Here is a 26,891-nt window from a genome sequence, read left to right as displayed (position 1 = left end):
AAGAACTCGATAGCCGAGGTTCGGTGAGATAGAAGATTGTTCCTGACAGCCTCCGGAACAGTTGATAGTGGGGCAGTCTCAAATCCCATCTCTAAAGACTAGAAGGTCCGAAAAGAGCTTCCAGCAGAAGTAGAAGGAACATCAAAATTCTTCGGCTCTTCAACTCTTCCCTGGGCCTTCTTAAAATCTCCAGGCCTCCGAACAAGAATCTAAACGTCATCGTCCTCAGGCTGCACGATCAGTGCATCAGCCTATCTCCGAACCTCTTCAGCAAAAGGTTCGGCAGTGTGCCGAGGAGATTGAAGGGAATTGTGGATGGGAGGAGTCCTCTGTTGAACTTCCTCATCCCGAATCTCGGGAGGAGGAGGAGGGGTCTTCTCTTTAGCAACCTCGGCTTGGTCCTCATCTAGCCAAGGTCTCTTCGCGGGGGGCTTAGTAGCTGGAAACTGCCCCGGATTTATTACAGCTCTTATTCTTCTCTGTTCAGCCATTTCCTCGGCTAAAGACTCGTCTGAAAAGGATGGTATGTTAGATGGCTCTCCTTTGCCCTCTTCTTCTTCGTCAGACTGCAACAGAAGAGACAGGGGGGCAAAGAGTAATGTCAGCATCATAAAAAAAAAAGAAAAAAGAAACTCCAAGCCGAAGCTTAGTACTTAAATTTTTTTTTGAAGAAATTCAAAGAAAAGGCTAAGTAGAAGGAGCAAGGCAACGAGAAAAAGGAAAAGAGAAGAAAGATTAAGACTCACCGAAGTCTTCAACAGTTGCTCGTCCTCGGCACTAAGCACATGAGGTCAGCAATAAAGGTTGTTTGCTCAGCGCGTTGGTCAGAAACTCCAAAGTTTCCTGCTCTAACAGCGGCAGCAGCAACAACTACTTGTTCTTTAGGGCCCAACAAACAAAATGGGTCCTTCTTCAAATACTAGGGTTTCTGCTTAGAATGTTCGGCAGGCTTGACTATCTCGAGTGTTGAAGGGCACAGTGAAGGGGCCCGATCTGAGGGATTAGTTATGGCTGGGGCATTCCTCGTCACACGCGTAGTAGCGTTTATGCCGAGTTTGTTATAGTCAAGGCCGCAGTTCCCTTCGTGCAGCACTGAAAAACCAAAAGTAAAGGGTTATTCTGTGTGAAAGAGCACAACCAATAAAAACAGAAAGAAAAGTGAAGGAAAATCAAAGGCCTTCGGCCCCAACCGGACCCCTTACCATCCTAGTACTTTCGGCTGAGGCCGATAGCAGTAACATCTTCTCTTTGAAGATGTAGTGATAGCATGGCAGCCAAGTCTCCGGCACGTGGGCCATTTGGCCAGTGCCCCCCGGATTTCTCTTTTGCCAAAGAGGGTAGCAGCTCAATTTCTTCTGCTGAGAACTCATCCGGTCCAATGGCGCTCATCCGAGGATCTGGCATACTCAGATACCTAGGCCCTCCAAAATAATTCGGGTGATCCTCCTCAGTAGGAGCCCGAATCCAAATCCACTGGCCTCGCCAGTCCTTATCAGATGTATCGTTCGGCCAGGTGGTCAAATACCCCCTTTGGGTCTCAATTCTCCACCACCATGATGCTCGTCTGATTTCTGGTTCGGCATCAACTTATGCAATTTTCGGAATATGTGGATGCTCGGCTCAAATCCGTAGAACAGACACACCCAAAGGAATGTCATTACTCTTCGGATGCTAGCTGGAGTTAATTGGCACAACGAGATGTTGTACCCGTTCAGCACCTCCATAACGAATGCATGCAATGGAAACCGAAGCCCAAACTGCAACTTCTTGGTATACACTCCGATGTAACCAGGAGGGGGCCTATGAATCCTATCTTCGGTAGTGGGCATTCGGCACCAATATCCATCTTCCTCCATAATGCTGTAAAATACTTCAAGTTGCTCGGCAAAGCTATGGAGGGCACTTCCGTTGACCCACCAGTCATACGGAGCAGCATTCATCAACCTAGCATTCTTGGGTGGGTTATACCACTCAGTAGCCCCATATGGCAGCTGCCGAGGCCCATGCGTTGAACCACTGCTAGAAGTGCTTGCCTCTTCCCAACCTCGGCGAGGCACAGAGGCCAGAGGTATCACTGGAATGGGAGGCTCTCTCAAAGAGGCCCTGGTTTCCCTCCTAGGGTGAGAGGTTTGGCTGCTTAAAGGCGACATCGGCCCAAGTGGCCGATTACGCCGAGCACCCAATTGAGGAATTTCCTCCTCTTCTTCAGCAACCATTGGTCTTTTTCCTCGGTCTTGAGCCATTTTTATGCGAATAATCGAGAAATCGGGAAAAAGGGGAAAGCTTTGAAAAACAATGAAATCTGAACAAGTTTCGGAGAAAATTACCTTTATTAGATGCAGAATTTTTCGATCTATTTGTTCAGAGCAACGAATTTCAGTATAAGGTTCGGAATCGCAGAGAATAAGGGAAAGAAAGAAATCGGTTTGCAAGGGAGTTGGCGAAGTCTGGGAAGAGTGTTTGCGAGAAGTGATTAAAGAGAGTGGAGAGGGAGGTTTAAATAGGCTTTCCGGAATCAAGAATTCTTGGAGTCAGAACCGCCAAAAACCCCACTAATTCCACTTAAATTCAACCGTTAAACACTTCCCCAAGTTAACCACCCACTAAAACCTTCCATTTTCAATTCCCTAATTATTCTCCTTAAACGGCAGTTAAAACATCAATAACTGTCCAAATTCCAAATTCAAATTACAATCATTTGTTTCCCTCCATTTTGTAAGTCAAAACCCGACCCGTCATCCTTTCAAATTGGGTCTGGGGGGCCAAGTTGTTTAGGTCCAATTCAGTCATCCTAATTGGGCTGGTCCAAATAAATTAATTACAAAATCCCAAAACAAGGTTCAACTCTCCAAAACATGCTAAGTCAACCAAGCCCAGTCAGCATGGCAAGCCCATTTGACTTGCGGCCCACTCATCCATTGAGCAAGGTATAAAAGCCTTCAATTTCCCCTCTTACATTCATTCACAATCAGCCATAGGCCTTCCTCGGCACAACCCTCGAGGCTAATTTACGTGTGTTTGCCGTGCAGGAAATTCTCGGCCCAATCTCCACTTGGACCGAGTTCAGTCTTCTCCCACCGAAAAGGGCCTGCCGAAGGTCATATTGTTCTCATACTGAAACAATTAGTTTCATCCAACTTTTTCTTACATCCAGGTTGGCAACAGGGCTGCCCAACTCCTAACCTTGATAAAACTTATCAAAGGATAAATTTGTAATTGCATAGTAACACCTACCTTGCTCCCTTAACAACTAGTAAACGATATGGACAAAAAGTCTACACTTTGTTAACTGAGGGTAACAGTACTAACACTGCATTTTTTGTGTTTTTATGATTTTATAATACAAAAGTTCTTTTTATTTTCAAATTTTCCACTTGATAAGTTTATTCAGTGTTAAGAGTTAGGAATTTCCCTCCAATTTGCCTTTTTACACTTTCTCCTACTATTTTCATTTTTTTTTTACACATACCAACTTTTTACGCTCTCGTTTAGGGGTGAAAGTAATATGGTTTAAAACCGAAAACCGAACCGAATTAACAATTCGGTTTGGATTTTTTCGGTTTTCGATTTGGACCGGTTCCAAAAATCCAAAACTGAAATATTTCGGTTTGGATTCAGTTTGGGGCTTCAAAAAACCGAACATCGAAATTCCAACCGAATTATACAAGCCCAGGCCATTTCCCCTTCATATATAAACCTAAACCCTAATTTTCTTTCCCTCTTTTCCATTTCCTCTTTCCTTTCTTCTGAACTTTAGATCTCCGTATCTCCCTGCCTCCCTCACCAAGTCACCACCTCCCTAAATTCTCCCCCTTTTCTCACCATTCACCACCTTGCGCGAACACCACCACCTTACGACCTCCCTCACCACCTTGCGTGAACTATGAGTTGCGAATTCTGAGTTGCGAGTTCAGATCTTGCGAATTTTGGGTTGCGAGTTTAGATTTTACGAGTTGCGGCTCCCTCACCACCTTGCGCGAACACCTCCCTCACCACCTTGCGGCTCCCTTGTGCGTGCTCCCTCACCAACACCTCCGTCACTTTCACTCAAAGGTAACAGATCTACTCCGTTGTTATTTTTGAATTAATTCCATTGATGTTGGTTGTTTATTTTCTGGTTTTTTCCCCAATTGTGTTGGTTGTTATGTTTGAAATCTTCAAATTAATTCCATTGATTGTTGCCCTTACTTAGTCACTTGTTTTTTAGATTATACATCATACATTAATTTTATTGTTTTAGTTTGGTTGTTCTATATTTTAAGCTTGGAACTTTAAGTTAGATTATATGTTTATATATTGTTCTGAATTTTGAGTTTGTTGTATTATATGTTGTTCTAAGGTGTTTATATGCTGTTCTGAATCTTAAGTTTGTTGTATTATATATATTTAAGCTCTTTTACTTCTCTATATATGGCTATGCATGGTAAATCTTTCAATTATTAATTGCCTTATTGTATGTACTATGCAGTATGAACTCTGAAGGTTTGAAGAGTTGAAGATGCGGAAGCTGCTGCCATCATGTTGAATCTGTTGCTATGTTGAAGCAGCCATGTTAAATTTATTAGTTGAATTTTAAATGAGGACTTTTATTACATTTTTAAGACTTTTGTTATGTGAAATTTTATTCTAATGGCTGGCTATTTATTTATTTATTTTATTATGCTATCTCCTAATTTTGGAAAATATTAGGCTATTTTAAAGGCCAAAATTATAGGTCCAATAACAGGCCCAATTTTTTAGGCCCAAAACAACAGCCCAACAAAATTCTGTTTGGATTGGATTCGTTTCCGAAAACCGAATTATTTCGGTTCGGATTGGATTGGATTCAATCTAATTTTGGTTTGGATTCGGTTCCAAAAATCCGAAACCAGAATAATTCGGTTTGGATTCTATTTGGCCAATAATCCAAATCGAAATCCGAACTTTCTCCCTTACTCTCGTTTGCCTTAATTTTTTGTGCAAACTGTAGATGTTATGAACATTATGAAAAATAGGTAGTATGTTACTTGTATATGTTATGTTTTCTTCACTTTTGATACAAAATAACAAAGGAACAACAAAATTGCAATTATATCCTCCAACTTCAAGTTGCAAGCTTGCTAGAATGTTGGAGTTTTGTTAAATTTGTGTGTAAATTGAGGGAGAAAAAACAATCAAGATAGAAATTAAGGGTTTTAATCTAATCTAAACACAAGGTTAAGCAAAGATTAAGAGAGAAGTCACAAAGATTATAAGTAGAGAAAGAAAATCTCAATCAAATTCAAAATATGGCAAAAGATTCAAGTTTACATCCAACATAGCCCTATCCATATGGTAGCTTACATAACCCTAAAGTTCATAAATAATAGTCTTTGGATTTCATGTGAAGATTAAAAGATTAAAAAAAAAGATTGGAGCTTAAATTCGTCCATCAAACAGGAGGCATTGGAGTGGGCGCTCTAGCAATTGGAGCAGTTACTCCGGCAGGCATTTCGCTCGACTGCTACAGTTAAGCGCAGATGCGTGGAAAGAAGGGGGTGTGAACACGCATTTAGGCAGTGGCGATGCATGTACAAGGAAGTGAGGTCAAGTGACCCCACTTGAATATAAATTTTTTTTTTCTTATAAAACACAGGGTTTTTTTTTTTTTTTTTTTTTTTTTTTTTTTTTTTTGTGTGTGTGTGTGTGTTATAAAATTTAGATTTTTTCCATAAAATTATCCACTTGACCCCATTAAAATTTATAAAATGTATTTTAAACTCGTTAAATATTTTTCCTGGATTCGCCACTGCATATAGGTAGAAGCGACCAACTTAAATTTTAATGATTATAACTTCATTGTTTCTCGCTCACGCTCAATTTGGACACATTTTCTATCTATGTAATGCTCATGGACTCTAGTTTAATACTTAACTTGAATCACTTCAAAATTCCTTGTATTGAACATGTTGGTGTTTGAAGTTGAACAGTTTATTTTGATCAAATAGACAAATACTAGCCTTTCTTTATTTTACCCGTGTAACTGTATTTCTATGTTTCTATCTCCAACTATGTCGTCATTATTCACTAGAGCCACGTCATAAAATAGGATACTCATCTAAAGAGTTGTTTAATTGGAGCCCAAAAAATAACACCAATCAAGTCATATCAATATTTTCCATAGGTTTTGAGGATGCTCCGGCATCAACTTTAATGTTATGTGTAGCAATACTTTTCAATCACCTTAAAAAATAAGCTTCTATTTAAGGTACTAAACATAATTATAATTTTTTGACAAACACCTTACATAAAATGTAGGAAATTTTGGAAACAACTACCAATTTAAGTCCCCATTTTGAAAACAACTACCTTTTAATTTTTTTTTTTAAAACAACTACCACAAAAATATTAAAAGTTAGAGTAGCACTACCACATGTGAAATTCTGGCAAGAATCTCCGGCAACTGGTGATTAGGGGATTTTGCTCCCACCAATCACCATCTGACAAGTGGACCAATCAGGTTCCGCCATGTGTCCGTCACATGGGCCAATAGGAGCCTGCCACGTGTCAAGCAATGATCCGTCCACCATGGACCAATTACGACACGACACGTGTCCTTCCCATGACACTTGGGATAACCGGTCACCTAGGCCCAACTTCCGAGGGAAGCCCAATCAGCCCAAGGTTAACCTAAACCTAGATTGGCACGTTTCCCGAGGTTATAAATACCTCCCTTAATCCTCATTAAGGGGGATTACATGCAGATCACGCTAAAAAAGCAGATTACACACATTAAACACTCTCACCTAGAGAGACCCAATCACTTTAATTTCCGCATTAATTACTCCTTAATCAAGTACTAACTTGACCGTCGGAGGCGGATCTCCAACCATCCGGAGCATCCGTTTGTTTTGCAGGTACAGGCGTCCGGTTCCAGTCTTGGAATTGTAACTCTCCCGCAGGACATCAGAAAACCCCGAAACATTTGGCGCCGTCTGTGGGGAGAGTACTTCTGAGATGGCATCCACGTCTGTACCGACTCCTGAAGAGAGACGTCCCCTGGACGACCCTCTAGTTCAGTCGGACCACGATACTGAGAATGAATTTGAAGTTGAAGCTCACACAGCTTTAGACGGGACCCTAAGGGCCCGACGTACCCATCATACCGAAAGGAGGGAACGGGAACATCTTCAAACTGGAAGTGAGCCAGCAGGCGCACCGCCTGTTCGGCAGCAGCCGACTGATGGATCTGCTCCCATCACAAGGAGTGAACTCATGACCTTCATGAGGGACTTCAAGGGAGAAATTCAAGAGTTGATCAACAAGAAGCCGCCTGCTCTGGACAAGGAGCAGTCGGCTAAGAAACCCTCCACTTCACAAAAGAGGAAGCCAGTTCAAAGGCGAGAGGCGACTCCTCATCCTAAATCTAGGAAGCGGGAGCCGACTGCCCTTGACTTCACAAAATACCGTTTTCCTACTCCAGGAAATAGGAAACCTGTTCGTCATATTCAGGCGGACGGGTCGAGGAAAACATACACAGACGCTCGGCTACTGCTAGAGCAGAAGAAGAGCGACCGATTGTCAGAGTCGGCCTCTACTTCAAACTTCCAAGACAGTCTGCGAAATACCTCGATGAGGCATACTCAGTCGTATCATGAGAGTCAGTCAGGCGGCACATCCCGTCAGTCCGGCTTTCATAGCGACCAGGCGGTACCAAACTTACCGTTTGTACCGCAACAACAATATTTTTTACAGCCACCTCCGTTTGGTGGACATGCAGCAAAAAATGTCCAACCTATGGACTGGCAGCTACGGTTGCTTAGACTTGGTGAACAGCCGTCGGCCTTCTCCAAGGAAATTACTGAAGCCGCTCAGCCGACCAAAGTGAAAAATGTATTAGTAGGCGCCTATGACGGCACTACTAACCCAGAAGACCATCTGATGGCATTCACCAACCTGATGTACCTTCAAGGGTTGGATGATCCCACTTGGTGCAAGTGTTTCCCAGCGACTCTCAAAGGAATCGCACAACAATGGTTCGGCAACCTGCCGACTGGTTGTGTAAATAACTTCAGGACGCTTGCTTACTTATTCACCTCCAACTTCGCCATGAACATCCCTGCGAAGAAGACGACCCTTGATTTAGGAACAATTCAGCAGGGCGAGAAGGAGAGGCTTCGTTCTTACATCAGGCTGTTTAACCTGATGAGAATACAGATTCAAGGGTTACCGGATGAAGTAGCCTATACTGAATTTTTCTGAGGTCTCAAAGACGGGTCGACCTTCAAATTTGATTTGGTCTGAAAGAGGGTGGCGACTCTTCAAGAGGCCTTGATTGAAGCGGAATCCTATATACAGGCGACTGATCTTTGTGGTACGGTAAAACAGTCTGACGGGAAAAGGTCTGACAAAGAGAAGGACGACAGAAGCAGTCGTCAAACAAAGACGAGAAGAGAAAAGAGGTCTGGGCGGCTGATTCCTCTAAACAGCCGGCCCAGAAGAAGAAAAAAGAATTCAAACCATACTCCCCAAAGTATGCGTTTAACAAGGATAGCCGATTTATCTTAAAGGAAATCAAGGGATGGATCTCAATTGAGAAGCCGGTCCCCATGAAGGGTTCTGCAAACAGTCGAAACCAAGAAAAATTATGTGATTATCATGAAGATGTTGGTCATCACACCAATGAATGCATCAGTCTCATGCGGTATCTGGACCACCTGGCTGAGCAAGGTGATCTTGATACTTATGTCAAGAAATCTACGGGGAACACTTCCTCAAAAAAGCAGTCGGCCAAAAAGAATCAAAAGGCCGACAGCTCCGATACAGATGATGCAGTCGTCTACACCATTGCAGGCGGCTTCTCAGGAGGCGACCCCACTATTAGGGGCAACAAAGACAATATCAGACGGTTAGATGTAAATTCCGTTCACCAAGAACGACCCTCCAAATATTCATTTTCTGAGATTGTCATCACTGAAGAAGATCTAGGAGGGGTAAGAGGGTCGCATGACGACCCTATCGTTATTGAATGTAAAGTGGCCAACCAGAGAGTTGGCCGAATCCTCATAGATACCGGAAGCTCTTCAGATCTCATCAGTAGCAAATGTCTGTCGAAACTAAAATATCAGACTGATTGCATACATCCGGCATCCCACCCTTTAGTAGGGTTTGGAGGAGGAGTCGTCCACCCAGTGGGACGAGTGGATTTACCCATCCGTCTGGGCGAAAAAGGGGAAGGACGACACATGGTAGTCCGGTTCCTGGTAGTAGAAGAACTCTCGGCCTACAACATGATTCTGGGACGACCAACCCTGAATAATTCCAAGGCTGTTATAATCCCATCTCTTATGTTGCTCAAGTTTGAGAGGGATAATGGAACAGTCGGGTCCCTAAGGGGAGATCAGAGGATGGGCCGAGAGTGTTATCTCTCGGATGTCAAGCCCACTTTTATGGCCACTGGGTCGAGTGGTGGAAAAATAGACCTTGACAATGTCAAGGAGAGTGCGCCTGTTCAAGAAGCAGGCGGCAAGAAGAGAAAGGCATCCTAGACAGAAGCTCAACCTGGATGGATCCAATCAGGGCATATCTGACAAACGGTACCCTGCCGGATGATCATCAACAGGCGGCAGCACTAAAAAAACGAGCAACCAGTTTTGAAATAATAAAGGGAGAACTTCACAAAAGGGGGTACCTTCAACCCTTCTTAAAGTGTGTTACTCCAGAAAAGGGACGAGAGATACTAGACGATCTTCACTCTGGTTACTGTGCTTCCCATATAGGCGGTAGGACGCTTGCTCAACGGGCAAGGCGGCAGGGCTACTTTTGGCCTACTTTAGAAGCAGATGCGATGGTGATTCACCGTCCGGCTACTGACCTCACTACCATTCATAGCCCACTACTGTTTGCTAAGTGGGGTATGGATATTCTGGGTCCATATACGTCTGCTACAGGAGGAAGGAGGTATATACTTGTTGCCGTCGACTACTTCACTAAATGGGTAGAGGCGGAGGCTGTAAAGGGAATCAAGACGAAATGTAATTGCATTCATTTGGAAAAATGTCATCACTCGGTTCGGGGTTCCCATGTCTATGGTTTTTGATAATGGTCCCCAATTTGAGACGTCTGTTCTCAAAAGCTGGTTGGGTGACCAGGGAATTGCACACTACTTTGCATCTGTCGGCCGTCCACAAGCAAACGGCCAGGTAGAAGCCTTTAATAAAATCATCTCAGACGGTCTCAAGAAAAAGATTGAACGAGCAGGCGGCCTATGGGCGGATGAATTACCACATGTTCTCTGAGCCATTAGGACGACTGAAAAAGGGGCGACTGGAGAAACTCCATTCCTCCTAACTTATGGTGCGGAAGCTGTTCTTCCAATAGAACACTACGAGTCGACTCTTCGAGTAATGCTATATGACGAAGAGGCAAACTGGGAAGCCATGCGCCTGGCATTAGACTCACTTCCTGAAAGGAGGGGCAATGTTGTCTTGCGCCATGAAATTTACCGCTTGAGAATGACTAGATCATACAACAAAAAAGTACACAGGCGTCCACTCAAAGTGGGGGACTTTGTACTTAGAAAAATGGAAGCAGTTGGTAGGGCTAATGAGTCTGGCAAACTAACTCCCAACTGGGAAGGACCCTACCGAATTTGTGAAGAGGTCAGGGACGGTACCTACCGTCTGGGAACACCAGACGGACAACCGTTGCCTCGAACTTGGAATGTAGATAATCTTAAGAAATATTTCTTTTGAATGATGTAAATAGTCAAGGGCTACTTAATAAAAGTTTGCATACTTAATATTCAATTTTGTACTAAGAGGGGCACGCCTACTAACAAACAGTCGGCTACTCTCCATACTCAGTTTTTATTCTTACTTAGGAGGGGCATGCCTGCTGACAAACAGTCGGCTACTCTCCATGTTTAATTTTTATTCTTACTTCAGAGGGGCATGCCGTCTGTACCTTTACAGTCGGCTACTCTCCATTGAGTATTTTACTCTATCTTCAGAGGGGCATGCCGTCTGTACCTTTACAGTCGGCTACTCTTCATTGAGTATTTTACTCTATCTTCAGAGGGGCATGCCGTCTGTACCTTTACAGTCGGCTACTCTCCATTGAGTATTTTACTCTATCTTCAGAGGGGCATGCCGTCTGTACCTTTACTGTCGGCTACTCTCCATTGAGTATTTTACTCTATCCTCAGAGGGGCATGCCGTCTGTACCTTTACAGTCGGCTACTCTCCATTGAGTATTTTACTCTATCTTTCGAGGGGCATGCCGTCTGTACCTTTACAGTCGGCTACTCTCCATTGAGTATTTTACTCTATCTTCAGAGGGGCATGCCGTCTGTACCTTTACAGTCGGCTACTCTCCATTGAATATTTCTCTATCTTCATAGGGGCACACCGTCTGGACATATAGTCGGCTAATCTCCATAGAAGAGGGCCGACTGGTTCCAAACACACATCCACCCCCCTTATACTTAAAATGATCAAGGCCTGGCCGACCCTGTGCCTAAACAGGCGGCTACCTTCCTTTTACTTAGCACCTACGTTCACCAAGAACTAACCAAGGCCACAGGCCGAATGATCAGACCAGGCGCCAAGCCAACTGATCCAATCTTCAAAACTAATACGACCTGTCCCAACATCATAGCAGGAGTCCGGCGGCATCCCTCTGGATGAAATTCGTCGCAGAGAGCAGCTCCCTTTTGGGTGGAACATTGCTCTATAAACTAATTACACGGCACCTATACGACTGTCCCCAAGGGCAACCACGTAGCCGTTTTTGAGACAAGGATAACTCTATCACTAACCAAACCAGTGGTAGCAGTTGACATCTGAGTCAGATGACCGCCTGTATTACTTGGGATAAATGCAGGGGGTACCTCTTGAGTTAATAGCCAACAAACATTGGCGAATCAAAAGGTTCAGCCGGCCTCCGCCGCCTGGTACCTTTACTACTCAAGCAGGAGTGACGGCGACTGAGTAACACCAAAGTTAACTCATAGTCACTCTCTCAAACTTAGTATGGAGCCTAAAAGGTATGAGTCGTCCGCCTGTTTTTAGAAACAGGGGCTCTCAACCACTACTCCTGCTAGGTTAACAACCTATGAGTTAAAAGCCAACAAACATTGGCGAATAAAGGGGAACAACCGGTACCCACCGCTTGATACCTCTACTACTCAGTTACTTGGCGACTAGGTAACAATCATGTTTACTTGGTCACTCCTTAAAAATTTAGTATGAAACTAAAAAGGTGTTCATACAGCACCTGTTCACACTAGATTAAATGTGGCGGGGAACAGTCGGCCTAGATTGCCTAAAGTCTCTAGCTTAAAAACATGACAGGTAGGAAACCACTTTCCTACTTGGTTAATTTATATGACGGAACCGCCTGCCTAAAGGGGATCCAGTCTTTAAAATGGTTCGAATACCGATTGGATAGATGGCCGACTGATCGTCTAGCTTGGAAACAGACAACCAGTCGTCCAGGGGCATAGGCGGCGTGACTAACTATCGGCCATGTAAAACAGTCGGTATAGTGTACAATTGGATCAGAATATTCAATACTTAAAATTTGAAGCAAAACAAAAAAAATTCATTAAAAAGAAGCCGGTCATTAAAGACCGGCAAAATATTCAGAGCCCCGGCCCCCTGGCCGGGTAAATACAAAACAAACGGCACGCAGGCCGTGGAAAGAAGACATAAAGCTTAAGAAAGGGGCAGATCTTCAATATCAGCAGCTGCCGCCTGGTCAGCACTCTTCTTGCTGGACTCGGCTTCAGCTGCATCCTTCTTTGATGCATTACCCCCAAGCGGCACAAGCGCCACTACCGGCTGCTCCTCCTCCAACGCCTCCTCCAACCTCTTCCTCAGCAGCCGCCAGGATCTCTTGATTATATCTATCAGAACACTGGCGGTACGTTTTTTCCCATGAGGCAAAGTTGGCATTGGGGAAGAGGCGGCCCCAAGTCATGCGCTGGATTTGAGCAGAGTCTTCCATCATCTCCCGGACCAGCTCTTTCTTTTCTTGCTCGGCCTTTTCCGAGAGCTCCTGAGTAAGACTCTTCTCCTGGGTCACCAGGCGTACCTTTACGCTCGCCAAGGATTTCTCCAAGGTTTCGTATGAGGACATCTTTTGGCGAAGAGGTTTCAGCTCGGCCTTGAGGTTGTTGATGGTCGCCTCCAGCTCGCTATTCCTCTTCTGGGCCGCCTCTAACTGAGCCCGGATAGCAGCGGTAGCCTGCGCCTGATAATAAAGAATATCAATGGTCAGAACTTCATTTTGGGCAATTTGAAACATTGCCTTATCACAGTCAGAGGCGGCCATAGCTTTTGCAGCCTTTACCTCTTTGTTCTTCCGGTCAAGCAGCTTGCGAAGGTCGTTCACTCGGAGCAGGGCCTAAGTAAAAAGGGGAACAGGCGTCCTGGAAATCAAATACTCAAAAATATGCTAAGTATACCTCAGCAAGGACCCCTGCAATCCCGTCTAGGTCAAGGGTGCCGACACCCCTGACCGCCTCCCTTTCAGCTGGAGGTCCGACCTTGATCATAGACTTGGCCACCTCGACCAAGTCAGGCTCCTGAGGGCCGGCTGCATCAAGCATAAACAAACGGATTAGACCTAGTAAAGAAGGGAGCAAGTCTAAAATTTACAAGGACAATTTAATACTTCTAGGTGGCCCAGCTGGAGTTTTAGAAGAACTGGTCGGTTGTTTCTCAGCCGCCGCATGTTTCCTGGCAGAACCAGGAGAGCTCACAACAGTCGTCCTCCGGGCCTTGGGGTCCGGTTGTTGGGAAGAAGAAGCTCTTGGAGCGCCCGTCTAAAAAAAAAAAAAAAGAAGAAAAAAGTCAGTATATGCATAAACACAACTCCAAAAAGAGGGTGAAAGGTTCGAAGCCCACAAAGGGTGCCCCCTTGTTGGGGGAGTCGGTTGAAGACTGTTGCATGATGGAGGCCCGCAACATGGCCACCGCAGTCTTGGAGGCGGTAATTTTGCTCATGGCGTCCGCTGCAAAAACAAATAGCAAAGTTAATTAAAGTCATAACAAGAAATGCATGGAACAACAGAGTATTCGACAGGCCGGCTACCTCTTGAGCACCGATTGCTGAGGCCACAGGCGGCCAAAAAGTACTCGTCGTAGAGCCATTCGAAGCTCGGGACGCAGTGCAGGGGTACTTGCTCTCGTACCCCTGAAGTAGAGTTCACCTTCGACTCTACTTTGAAGAGTCCTTTATCTAGGATCTCTTTCTTAGCCTTGGGGGGAACAGGCGGCATGCTGCGGCCGCCTGCAAGAAGGGGCGGATTCCTATTCCACCTGTTGAAGCGCTTGTTCAGCTCTGTGTCTGAACTCTCAATGATGAGGAAGGTGCTCCGCCAGTCCTTCCATTTGTTTGCTTTACCTCTCGTCATGAGGTAGCCCCTGTGGCTCGTCAACTGATACCAGCCGGTACCGCCTGCCTTAGGGGTCCGGCTGAGGTAGTTCATGTGGGCGAAAGCCTCGAAGCTCGACTCCACCCCGTGCAGTTGGCACCCGGCCACATAGCCGAGTACATTGACCCAGGAGTTCGGGGCTAACTGCCATAACCCCAACTCATACCCATCCAAGATCCGCTAAACAGCCGGATGTAGTGGGAAGCGCATCCCAGCCTTGATGGCCTCCTCATAGCAGCCAAAGAAGGCGCTATCATAATAGGTACCAGCCGGCCAGACGACTGTGTCTTCTGGATCCGGCACAAACACTAAAAAGCTGGGGCCCATTGTGTGGTTTGCGATAAAGCTCTCCACTTTCTCTTGCATGGCCGTGATCCAGCCCCGAGGTACCGTGCAGTAGTAGGGGGTATTTTGCTCTCGGTGAGAGGCGGATGGCTCCGCCCAATCGTCCCCCTTCTCAACTGCGTGAGAAAGCCTCGCCTCTTGTAGGCGACTGTTTTTCTCTTCTGTGTCTAGAGAAGCATGGCCAGAAGAGCTAGACTCGGAATCGTCCTCTGACGAGTCCGAAGAGGACGACTCTTCCCCTCTCCCGGAGGGGCCCGCCTCCTCTCCTTTAAAAGGAGCAGGAGAGAATGAAGAATTGTCAAATGTAAAATGGGAAGGGGTCACTTTGACTCCTCCCTCAGAACTGCCGGCTTTCAAGTCGCTTTGTTTCACCTCCACATCTGGCGCCTGGTCAGATGTTTCACTAATCGGCACCCTGTGGGAGGAGCCGTCTGAGTTTGAGATCCTGGCAGTCTTTTTTGTCCTGGCCATCATGCTCTGCATAGACACAGATACAGTCGGACTTTGTATAAAGGGCAAAGATGGGTCCAGAAAAGGGCAGGCGGCACTCCTAGTCCTAGATTCAGCCGTCCCCGGTGACCGGCTGATCACTAACCTAGGTCGTGTCGTGTGCTTCCGTGGTGCCATTTCAAAAAAGAATAAAGTAAAGAGAAAATTAAGAGTAAGAGAACCGACGGTTACCTGAACGAGTGACGTTGATGGAGTTCTGAAAATCCTGTGCAGTCGGCTTGTCAGAGCAGGCGGTAGGCAGAAAGGGTCCAAAATGTCAGAGCAAGTTCAGGGGTCCGAATGTTCTCTCACAAAGTTCTCAAGTGTGAAAATGACCGAAGTCAACACTCCTTTATATAGGCAAAGTGAGAAGGCGAAGGGTCACTTCCAGAATTCATAATTTGGGCGGGAGAATCTCTCGGCCTTTCGCCGAGTGACACCTGTAGCAGGTCGTCGCCTGTTACAGTGCGACACCTGTCACAGGTAACACGTGACCAGTCACGTGCCACCTGTGAGGGGCAAATGATTAGGGGATTTTGCTCCCACCAATCACCATCTGACAAGTGGACCAATCAGGTTCCGCCATGTGTCCGTCACATGGGCCAATAGGAGCATGCCAAGTGTCAAGCAATGATCCGTCCACCATGGACCAATTACGACACGACACGTGTCCTTCCCATGACACTTGGGATAACCGGTCACCTAGGCCCAACTTCCGAGGGAAGCCCAATCAGCCCAAGGTTAACCTAAACCTAGATTGGCACGTTTCCCGACGTTATAAATACCTCCCTTAATCCTCATTAAGGGGGATTACATGCAGATCACGCTAAAAAAGCAGATTACACACATTAAACACTCTCACCTAGAGAGACCCAATCACTTTAATTTCCGCATTAATTACTCCTTAATCAAGTACTAACTTGACCGTTGGAGGCGGAGCTCCCACCACAAGGAGTCTCCGTTGTTTTTGCAGGTACAGGCGTCCGGTTCCAGTCTCGGAATTGTAACTCTCCCGCAGGACATCAGAAAACCCCGAAACAACTGGGTCTCACATTCTACATTTCCCTCCAATTTGACCATGAAAAATTACCTTATTACCCCTCTTTTAATTTACACCCAACCACCTTCCCTTCTCCTCAATTAATTCCCGCCTAACTCTCCCGTATTCTATGTTCAACCTCCATTGTCAAGTTTATCTGAAATTCTCAGAGTATATTCGCAGTTTCTCACCTCACACTTAGGTCATTGAATTCGCCCCACTATTCCCCACCTTTTCTGTCTTTGTCGCGGTGGTCCAAAGTTGCAACGAAAGTGGAGTTGTCGTTTCTACATTGGGACAGTTGGAGCTTTAATGGAGAAGGGGATGATGGTGACAGCTGAGCAAGGACAAATTCCACTTAAAGTCAGGTATAGTTTGTAATTTTAATTAAAATCTATGGCGTTTTGTTTGGGAAAGTAATGTTTGACTTGAACCCTAATTTTTTATTGAACAATGTCAGAACTGGAAACCCTAAATTAAGTAAATTAACTTATAATTAAGCAATTGGAGTACCCAATGCGACTAATTAGTTAAATAATGTTGTTGTTACTGCTTTGATTTTTAGAAATTGTATTTTTTTTTTGTTGGAGCATGTGTTGTTGCTTTGCATGTGTTTATAAATGGCTAATAAACAATGAATTGAAATTTGATTAAACAATATTTAATTGTAGGCCTGTTCCTGAGTATATTGACATGAATATATGGGTATGGGGTGTGTTTGAATATAAAAAGGGAAAGACTGAGTATATTAGGGGAGGAATGTTTATGAAGTTGAGTTTCTAGTTGAAGGAGTTGGCTGTGAACAGTGTAAGGAGAGCAGTGATACAAGCTTATGACTTGGTTCTGAAAAGAGTTCCTATGAACTTCAGTGTATGGTATAGGTTGCATGGAAGAAATTTGACAAATAGGAGGAGGAAGTTGGAATCAAAAGAGGACTTGAGGAATTTGGTTAATAGGAGGGATATGAATGACAGGGTGATTATATGGGTTGTAGTTGAGCCTGATAGCCCACAAATTAGGCCCAACCCCAATGTTAGGTCCAAAAATCCAACTTATGTTCCACCTAGACCAGCAGCCCAAATTCTGTCCAACCCCACCAAAAAATCACCTCCAAAGAAGCTTAAACTCATTAAAAAGGAGAGTGTTGGTCTGAGAAGAAGTTATAGGCTATTTCCTGTTAAAGCAAGTGGTGCAAATGTGGATTTAGATGGTTTGGTTGTCAGTAAAAGGGAGTTTGAAGAACACATGGCTAGAAGAGGCCTAACAGTGACTCATACATCCAACACCACTCAACAAACATCAACCTCCACTCCTCAGAATCCCATTGAATGTGAAAAAAATCCTTTAACTACCTCTGAGCCCAATGTTCCTTCTGTGAACAACAACTCCACCATTACCAACCCTAATATTGCATCTGCATCTCCCCTAAGTACTGGAACACCCAGAAGAAAGAGTGTTGCTGTGAGGAAAAAGAAGACAGGGAAGGCAGTACAGAAGGAGAGGAAGACAGGGAAGGGAGTACAAAAGGAGAAGAAAACAGGGAAGGGAGTACAGAAGGAGAAGAAAGGGCAAGGCACCAAGAAAGCAAAGAGAGTGCTTGACTTAGGATGTGACTCTGACTGCAGTGATGAAGGGCAGTGGTCAAGTGATTTAGGGTTCTCTGACCTTGATGTTGATTTTGATCCATGTGAGGAAGATGATGATGAAGAGTATGGCGAGGGAGACAAGTCTGTAAGGGTTGCAGCCAGGGCAAATGGTGAGGGTACATCTCAACCCACAGCACAGGATGACATCAAAGTGAATGCAGACAGTGTGCAACAAGAAGATGTGGTCATTGGTGATGTGCAGGAGGTTGAGTATGATTCTGAGGAGCTGAGAAGTTTACATGGATCTGATGATGAGGTAAATCCATACCCAACCTTCAATCCTGAGGTAGATTTTAAGAGTAAAATTAACTTTTCAATTGGTTTGAAATTTCCAAATGTTTATGCAGTTAGAAATGCAATTAGGAATCACAACATTGAGAATACTTATGATTATTATTTGTTGCATAACAGTAGCAATAGAGTGACTGCATATTGTAGGAATAGGTGTAAATGTCCTTGGGATAAAAAACATGGGAAATTGATTGAGTGTAAGTGTGGTGATGAAAATAAGTGCAATTTTAGGATATATTTTAGACAGTTGAAAGGTGAATCCACTCTTCAATTGAAGACCATGAACCTGAAACATACTTGTGGGTTTTTTCATTGTAATTCAAAAGTGAACTCAAAGTGGATTGCAATGAAGTATCTGGATGATTGGAGGTCAGATCCTAGTTGTAAGTTGGCAAGATTTAAGGATAGGGTGTACAAAGATTTGGGCATACATATCAGTTATTACAAGGCTTGGTATGCTAGGGCTAGAGAAAAACTGATACTGTATAGAGATGCATCAGAAGAGTATGCAAGGATTTTTTACTATGGGTATGCAATTCTAAAATACAACCACTACTACATTTTTGATCTATTGCAACCCCTAAATCCGTTGCATTAGGCATCAAAATCCGTGGCATTAGGCCTAATGCAACGGCCATGTACCGTGGCATCTACTGGCGTTGCAGTAGGTCTAATGCAACGGCTTATGACACCTAATGCCACGGCACCACTGATCCGTGGCAATAGATCAATACATGTTGCAACGGCATAACTTATCTATGGCAATAGAGTACTGACTAATAATTATGATGAAATTGAACCTATTGCAACGGCATAACTTATCCGTGGCAATAGAGTACTGACTAATAATTATGATGAAATTGAACCTGTTGCAACGAATGAAGCTAATTAATAAAATGGTAGGAGTACGTATCTACTGCAACGGATTGATCATTGTTTTTTTTTTTTTTTGTTGGGATGGAATGGTAATATAATATTAATTAGTCAGTACAAATCTAAATATACTAACATAAACAAATTAAAGTATCATTTATATATAATAATTATAATGCAAAATACATACATTACAAAATATTACTTGCCTATTTTTGATATGACATACCGTACTAATAATAAATAAAAGTTAGATAATTAATTTGATCGTCCAAAATACAAATTGTCAACATATATATAAGCCGAAATATCCAAATCTTCACAAAGACGGAACTTGAATAAGAGTCGCCAACATATATGCACCATTTGTTAGATGGCTAGTCACTATACTTCGTACAATCTTGTAGTAACCTTGTGCATATCTTGTCAAGAACACATGCAATTAAAATCTTTATTTCCAATTTCTTCCTGCAAGTAAGCTGGAATTCTGGTTATAAATAAACTGGACAAAACACAGTATGAAAGCATCAATTAGCCTACCCAAGCGACTTAACTGAAGGAGAGTCAAGCCTCATACAAATTTCATTTGATATCTGATTAATAGTAGAGAAAGTAAATTGAATTCATTGTGTATGGTAGGTTTAACATTCAAAGATACTAAATATAGCAGATCACGCTAAGGACAACATATACTACGTGTTATTCTGCCCCTCTAGGTGCAAGGGTGGGGATTAAGTAAATCATCAGGATGCTGAACCCCAAAGAAAAAAAAAATAAAAAATAAAAAATAAAAAAAGAAAAAAAAAGAGCAGTATTAATAATGACACAAGTTAATAAGTTTTTCTCAAAGAAATTTCCACTATGAAAATTAGGTTAACGCCACTTCCGCAACAATTATAGGTAATGCAACAATAAGTTTAGTTAATTGTATCACAAAACAACAGTATGGTTTTGAAGTCAATTATGTTTTATGATCATGTTGTATGCATATAGATTATTTTATGTACTAAAGCATAAAAAAGCTCAGAAGAGGATATTTCTAGGTAACGCAACAATAAGTTACTATACAAAAACATAACATAGCTCACACGAGGATAAAGGCCTCAAAAAACCAGACATAAGGTTTTAGGAAAACCTTACGGTCAATTCTCAAACGCTCCAATGTTAAGTTGTCTATCTGTGGTAGACTTCGATCAGCCTAAAGTTTAAGATACTAAGATATATGAGCATAAATATAATGAGTTTAGTTACATCTTATATGAGCATAAAGAAGTGTTTTAATGTACACTGACCTTTAGCTTGTATGCCTTACGCTCAACCAAAAAGACCTTATTGATCCCATAAAAATCAGCTAATATTTGGGTTAAGTAACCCCCGCCAGCTCCAAACTCAACAACAGCAGAGAGATCAGATTGACAGTATTTCTCAGACAAAACCCCAAAATCCTCCAAGTTGCCAAGAATCGATGCATGTTGGCGGACATGCTTCTCTTGGTATGGCAATTTCCTTAAAGCACAAACAAATTAAGTGTACCAATCAAACAAACAGCATTTATCAATGCATACAAAAATAAATTCGATTCAGTGAAACACGAAAAAAGAAGACAGAGAAGCACATACCTGTCATTCTGTCTCTTAATCCAATCATCACAGGCATTAGGTATCCTATAAGAAAGCTCTATATCCTTACAAATTAAAGTATGAAGAGAGCGGATCTTGGAGAGTAAGTAAGGAAATTGAGGAATACTCAAATTATAAACCCAATTTCGCTTCATCTCAGAAGTAAATTCAGCATCTTTATACAAATTAGGGTGAAGAAAATTATACGCTGCCCATTCACTCAGAGGGGTGATATTTTTTATTTTTCATTGTATAACCAGCGGCTTCTTACCTGAATACACAAGAAGAAGAGAAACAAAACGAATTGAATCCAATAACAAGTCGAAAACAAATTATATTAAATTGAAACTTACTGGATTCTGTTTTTCATAAATTACATAAACCCTAGAATTTTGTTTTTCATAAATTACATAAACCAAAATTATTAAACAAGTAAAGAGAATAACATATAAATTATTAAACAAGTAAACAGAATAACATATAAATTCTCAGTATAATCAGAACATTACTTTTCGGCAATTAAAAGAGCATACTAAACCCGAATGTATATAGCAGATCACGCTAAGGACAGTATATACCTGCGAAAATCTGAGTAGAACGAGCACTAAGTTATATAGCACAAAAACACCTGCAAGCAACACAAAATTCTGCTCAGCTCACTATAACAGGCAGTAAAAGACAAACTCGTTCATAAACAATACATCATCGCACAAGCCAACATTTCCTCTATATTATGCTCCTAAAGTATGTACAATTCAATGATCCAATTAATACAAACCAAACAAAACCCGTCACTTTAAGATCTATAAATCGGGAACCAAACCAAAATGATGCCTCCACTAATATAATTTTTCCCCCCTAAGACACGATTTTTCACACAGCAACAAACAAATTCAAAGTTCACTTTTTAACCAAGAACATTCATATTATTTTTTCTTTTCTTCAGCACAATGGCATATACTGAGAATTTTAAATCCAAAATGTACTCACCAATAGCTAATTATAAAAACTATAAATTAAATCTGAAAACCTAACAACAGTATGATAGGCAAGCTTATTTAAGCCTAAACTATAATCAAATAATCGATTAAGCTAATTTACACAGAAATGTATATAAGATCAGACATTTTAAATATTCTAATTATCTAAATTACAATTCATTTGTTCCAGTTGAGTAATCAACGTAGGTAAAGATCATTTTCGTCACAGTGTTCTTTAAACCAAGCTCGTTTTTCCAGTAAAAGTCCAATAACAAAAACCAATTAGCATGAATAAGCAAAATAAAGCTCCAAGAACTCATTACCTGAACCACCTTGATCAGTGAAGATACCAACAGATAGCTCAACTCAAAAGAGAGTGGTCATATATATAGTAAGGGTAAACCGACCCTCTTAAAGCTAACTCCTTCCCCAGAAAAAGACAAGATATGAAAAGGCCTTAAAAACTGGCCAAGCTTTTTCTGCCTAAAATTAGGATTCTAAATCATATTTCCAACATAGCAGTTGCCATCACCAACCATAAACAGTAAAAATCCAGCAAGCAACGACCTCAATTGACACAAAAGCAAAAGAAAAAGGAAAGTAGGCACACACAAAAAAAACAATCTTAATCCAAGCAGCACACACCCACCATAAATACAAGCAAAACTTGAGTTCCGCATCACCCAGTAAGGCCTTGCTAAACGCATACCCACCCAAAAACAATGAATGAAACAATTAGAAATCCTAAACGGTAAACTATTTATTATAGATAAAAAAAAAATCAAACTACACTTAGGTCAGCCTAAATTGCAAACACTCTCTGATTATTTAGCAGCAATAACTAAACTATTAACCTAAAAACAATGCATGAAACAATTAGAAATACTTAACAGCAACCTAATTATAAATCAAAATAGATAATTACCAATTCAAACTACAATTAGCTCAGACTAAATTGCAAATACTCTCTGATTAATTAGCAACAATAACTAATCATAAGAAAAACCAGAACACCCCAATTAAGCTACAATTAGACCATAGCAAACTGCAACCACTAACTCAAATTGCTTACCTCTGCTTATCCGAGTTTATAGTTGCTGTCAATTGAAAACCCACACCTCGAAACGCCATTAGAGCTATCAATTAACGCAAAGGCGCCGCTGCGCAGTCGGAGGTGATAAACTGAGAGGGGAATTCAGCAAAACTTGAAGAATCTTGCTCTAAATAATTTGAACCCCTCAAATTCTGCACAACTTGAAGAATCTAGCTCTAAATAATACTAAACCCCTCAAAATTTCTGCACAACCGAAGAATCTGGATTTTAGTTCACCTTTTTTATTACTAAAACAATCTCAAACAAGATATAGCTTTAACCAGAATGAAGAAGGTGAAAATCCATATCAAAGTATAATCATTCTTCTAGTATTTTAAGAGCCACCATCAAATAAACAATACAAATCAAGATAAACCATATTTGCATAAACTGTCTGCCTTAAATAGAAAACTTAAGAGGCAAAGTAAGTTAGGCAGAAATGCTATAGTATGATACATCACTGTCCTAGTGAACAACTTCCATAAATCCGGTTGACACACCAAAGCATGAGACATTGATATCGCCCAAGTGTCGTTGCCTTAATTCACATTGAAGAGAAAAATTAAGAATCTACTAAGACTACTACCAATCTATCATTGACTCTTCATTATCCAAATCAAAGGGTGAAAAAAGAGGAATTACAGAAAGCCGAGGAAATCAGGTTTGGTTTTCAAGCAATTACGACCCTCTATTTCATTTTTTGTTTGAAAGAGGGAAGTGTTCAAAAGGAGAGCAGTGGAAGAACGGTAATCATAAGAGAATATGCATGCTGTGAAATAAAACATTCACCAAAAAGAAAGCCACAGAACTAGTACAGCCTAAAGCCAAACATACACTAAACAACTAAAGTTAAAAAGGATACTACGAAATAAACTACAAGGTATTAGCCAAAAAGTAGAACCTGTAGGTTCCAGCATACCAACTGCTCATGCACCTGCTTCTGAAGACTCAATAATGGGATGGTGGGCTGCAATTAGCTCACAAACAATTCAATGATCTCGTCAGCCAATACATTTAGATCAATTGAATAGTAAAGAATAAAAAAAATTGAGCAGAATCAGAAAAATTGAAAACACAAAAATTTAAACAAAACGCAAGGAAACCATAAATAAGATAAAAAAAAAATGTAGTACTACGGTAAGACTGTAGAACAGGAAGAGTATTAAGAAGATTGCTCACCTTAATTGTTCTCTTTCTCTCAATTAAACCAGCAAAAATGCAAAATTAATTTAACAAAATTGATGACATCAGAATTATTGAAGCAATTACTTACGAAAACCCTAATTAAAAAAATAGTAGCTTAATTTTTGAGAAATTATAGCATTTAACAACTAAATAGAGCCATTTTCAACAAATTATACTAGAATAAATTTAATTATTTCAAAATACATACCATTAACTTGAGATTAATTGAGTTCAGCGAGAGAGGACTGGGTTTGAAGGTTAGAGATGTAGGATTCGGAGTCAAAAGGAGGGAGAAAGAGGTTGTTCTTGAACCATAAAGGGGTAAATTCGTAGATTGGGTCGCCGAAGAGGTCGGTATATGAGCGCGGTGGTGGTGCAAGTGGTGGTTGCGCCATTGTTGGTAGTTTTCAGGTCTGGGTTTTAAATCAGATGCAACAACTACAACAAAAACGTACTCCTTCTCATCTACTGTGAAAATATGAGATCTGAGAAGATGAGAAAATGGAGAAATTGGAAAAATGGTACTGTGAAAATGGTCCTCTATAATCAATTAAGGTGAGAATGGGGAAAATTGGAGAAAAGGGGGAAAATGGTACTGTACTTGAGAATTGTGAATAGAGGGAAGCAAATTAAAGACAAGTATTGTTCAAATATTTGGTGAAAAAAATAGAGGGAAGAAATGCGCACTTCTAAATTTTTCATAATACAACACATACCGTTGCAATAGCTCTCATTTTTTTAAAAAATAGCTAGGCTATTGCAACGGCTCTTTTAAAGCCGTGGCAATAGCTCTACCTCTAAGAACATTAGTGTTAAATCCGTGGCAATAGCCTACTCTATTGCAACGGCAATTAAAATACCGTTGCATTAGCCTTTATTAGGCCGTTGCATTTGGTAAAAAATGTAGTAGTGAACCCTGGTTCCAGTGCCATAGTTGTGATTGATGGCATTAACAAACCTCCCCCTTTTTTTCAAAGAATGTATGTTTGCTTGGAGGCTTGCAAAGTGGGGTTTAAAAGGGGTTTTAGGCCATTGCTAGGTGTTAATGGCTGTCACCTTAAGGGTGCTTTTCCAGGCCAGATCATGATTGCAGTCAGTAAAGATGGGAATAATAATATATTCCCAGTTGCATGGGCTATTGTGGAGGTTGAAAACAAGGACAACTGGACTTGGTTTTTAGATTTGTTGTTGAAGGACACAGGCTTTGAACAAGGCCATGGACTAACACTAATGTTAGACAGGCAAAAGGTAAGTTTACTGATGTTAATTGGTATTTGGTTTATTATAACAGTTAATGTATCTTTGGCATGTGAATGCAAATACATACAGGGCCTGATTGAAGCTATTGCAGTGGTGGATTCAAAAGCAGAAGTCAGGTTTTGTGCCAGACACATTTGGGCTAATTTCAAGCTCAGATTCCATGGTGATACTTTTAAGGAGCTGTTTTGGAAGGCAGCAAGGTCTACAAATAAGGTATTGGTTTAATGTTGAGCTTTTCCTATAATTAACTATGTCCCTATACAATATTCTGTTTATGTGATGATGATATTGTTTACCTTTGTACTTGTTTGGATTAGGCTGATTTTGATGCTCAACTAGAAAGCATAAGGCTCTTAGATGAGGAGGCATTCAACTACCTAGATGCTATCCCACCACAACATTGGGCAAGGCATGCTTTCAGCACTTTCTCTAAGTTAAACATGCTGCTGAATAACCTCTGTGAGACCTTTAATGCTGTGATCAGAGATGCTAGAGATAAGCCTGTCATAACATGCCTTGAATGGATTAGAAGGTATGTTATGAGAAGGAACACAGAAAAGTGGGAGGCAGTTCAAGCTCAGGAGGGGAGGTTTATGCCTTATGTGCATAAGGTGTTCAAATGGATTGCATCATATGCAGCAAAGTGTACTGTTGTGCCATCTAGGTTTGATGTGTGGGAGGTGGATTATGACTGTGACAGGTTTGTAGTGAACCTAAATGATAATACATGCACATGCTTTCACTGGGAGTTGACTGGTATTCCATGTCCTTATGCCTGGGCATGTATTGTGAAAAAAAGACTCAAGCCTGAAGATTATGTCCATGAATGTTACACAAAGCAAACATACTTGGAAGCTTATACCCCAACAATCAAACCCATGCCAGGAATGAAGCAATGGGAGACATCCAACATGGTTCAACCATTGCCACCTCTAATCAAGAAGATGCCAGGGAGACCCTCCTTGAAAAAGAGAAGGAAGTAGCCAGGAGAGGGAGAAGAGTCAAGGTTCATAAAGAGGCCAAAAAGACAGAACAAATGCTCAAACTGTGGAGTTGCTGGCCATTACAAAAACAAATGCAAAAATCCTTCTGCCCCTCCTTCATTAGACAAGGGTGGAAGGCCCTTTTCAACAAATTCTTGGACTGTCTCGAGAAGGAAGAACAAAATGGAAAGGGTTGTGAGACAGGTATGAGTACTTCTATTATAATTGATTATCACAGTTGTTTTTTGTTATTAATTTCTTGTTTATGTACTCTTTTGTTGATGCAGGATGTACCAGCTGCAGGGACCCAAACCATGGATCCCCAATGCAGTCAGGAAGGGTCTTCCAATGTCATTCATCAAGCACAACTTTCCTCCCAGGCTTCAGCAACAGGAAAGGCTAAATAAGTTGCCAAACCAAAGCAGCCTCCAAAACAGCCACCCAAATCAAAGCTACCTGTGAAGTCAACAAAGAAAAAGCAAGCAGCTTGGAAGCCTTGATAGTTTAGGCTTAGTTTAGTTAGTTAGTGTCTATTAGTATTAAGTTCTGTAGTTTTATAAAACAGTGATACAAAAGTGAAAGTTTTTGCTAATCTTGCAAACAATGATGTAATTATGTGTGCTCTCATTTTGCCTAAAACAAATTATGAGCTTTTGTGGTCATTTGGCCTAAAACAATTCTCATATTTGT

General features: G+C 41.7%; 2 protein-coding genes and 1 long non-coding RNA gene across 9 annotated transcripts; 2 read left to right on the top strand and 1 right to left on the bottom strand.

Moving 5' to 3' along the window:
* Nucleotides 1-3,654: 3,654 nt before the first annotated feature.
* LOC110682954 lies at nt 3,655-4,662 on the top strand. Its single transcript, XR_002503515.1, has 2 exons — nt 3,655-4,053; nt 4,469-4,662. It is a non-coding gene; the product is annotated as an uncharacterized LOC110682954 (long non-coding RNA).
* A 14,482-nt stretch (nt 4,663-19,144) lies between these two features.
* On the bottom strand, nt 19,145-24,616 carry LOC110683053 (tRNA:m(4)X modification enzyme TRM13 homolog). Of its 7 annotated transcripts, none has more exons than XM_021859392.1 (8): nt 24,167-24,616; nt 23,675-23,740; nt 22,753-22,977; nt 21,279-21,328; nt 20,701-20,971; nt 20,374-20,587; nt 20,217-20,279; nt 19,145-19,560 (listed from the first exon to the last, which is right to left on the bottom strand). In XM_021859392.1, the coding sequence occupies exons 5-8, from the start codon at nt 20,853-20,855 to the stop codon at nt 19,459-19,461; spliced, it is 534 nt and encodes a 177-aa protein (XP_021715084.1). In that variant the 5' UTR covers nt 20,856-20,971; nt 21,279-21,328; nt 22,753-22,977; nt 23,675-23,740; nt 24,167-24,616; the 3' UTR covers nt 19,145-19,458. The 7 variants fall into 7 exon arrangements, with proteins under 7 accessions (XP_021715084.1, XP_021715083.1, XP_021715085.1 ...); XM_021859391.1 differs by lacking the exon at nt 24,167-24,616 and adding an exon at nt 23,953-24,160; XM_021859393.1 differs by lacking the exon at nt 23,675-23,740.
* Nucleotides 24,617-24,936: 320 nt separating this feature from the next.
* Nucleotides 24,937-26,201, top strand: LOC110682915. Its single transcript, XM_021859265.1, has 3 exons — nt 24,937-25,206; nt 25,288-25,431; nt 25,536-26,201. The coding sequence occupies exons 1-3, from the start codon at nt 24,937-24,939 to the stop codon at nt 26,199-26,201; spliced, it is 1,080 nt and encodes a 359-aa protein (XP_021714957.1).
* The last annotated feature ends 690 nt before the right edge of the window (nt 26,202-26,891 follow it).

Source organism: Chenopodium quinoa, unplaced genomic scaffold, assembly GCF_001683475.1.
Source record: "Chenopodium quinoa cultivar QQ74 unplaced genomic scaffold, ASM168347v1, whole genome shotgun sequence".
Classification (NCBI taxonomy): Eukaryota; Viridiplantae; Streptophyta; class Magnoliopsida; order Caryophyllales; family Amaranthaceae; genus Chenopodium; species Chenopodium quinoa.
Note: the sequence above shows the minus strand (reverse complement) of the source record. Positions and strands in the feature narration are given on the sequence as shown.

Bases quoted from the DNA above. Each gene is read 5' to 3' on its own strand.
- LOC110683053 (XM_021859392.1), bottom strand. From the start codon at position 20,855: ATGAAGCGAAATTGGGTTTATAATTTGAGTATTCCTCAATTTCCTTAC. The intron at 20,588-20,700 runs GTATGTGCTTCT...TTGTGCTTTAAG, and splicing joins ATTAAGAGACAGAATGACAG to GAAATTGCCATACCAAGAGA. The intron at 19,561-20,216 runs GTTTTCCTAAAA...CCAGAATTCCAG, and splicing joins GTTTGAGAATTGACCGTAAG to CTTACTTGCAGGAAGAAATT.
- LOC110682915 (XM_021859265.1), top strand. From the start codon at position 24,937: ATGTATGTTTGCTTGGAGGCTTGCAAAGTGGGGTTTAAAAGGGGTTTT. The intron at 25,207-25,287 runs GTAAGTTTACTG...AAATACATACAG, and splicing joins TAATGTTAGACAGGCAAAAG to GGCCTGATTGAAGCTATTGC. The intron at 25,432-25,535 runs GTATTGGTTTAA...TGTTTGGATTAG, and splicing joins CAGCAAGGTCTACAAATAAG to GCTGATTTTGATGCTCAACT.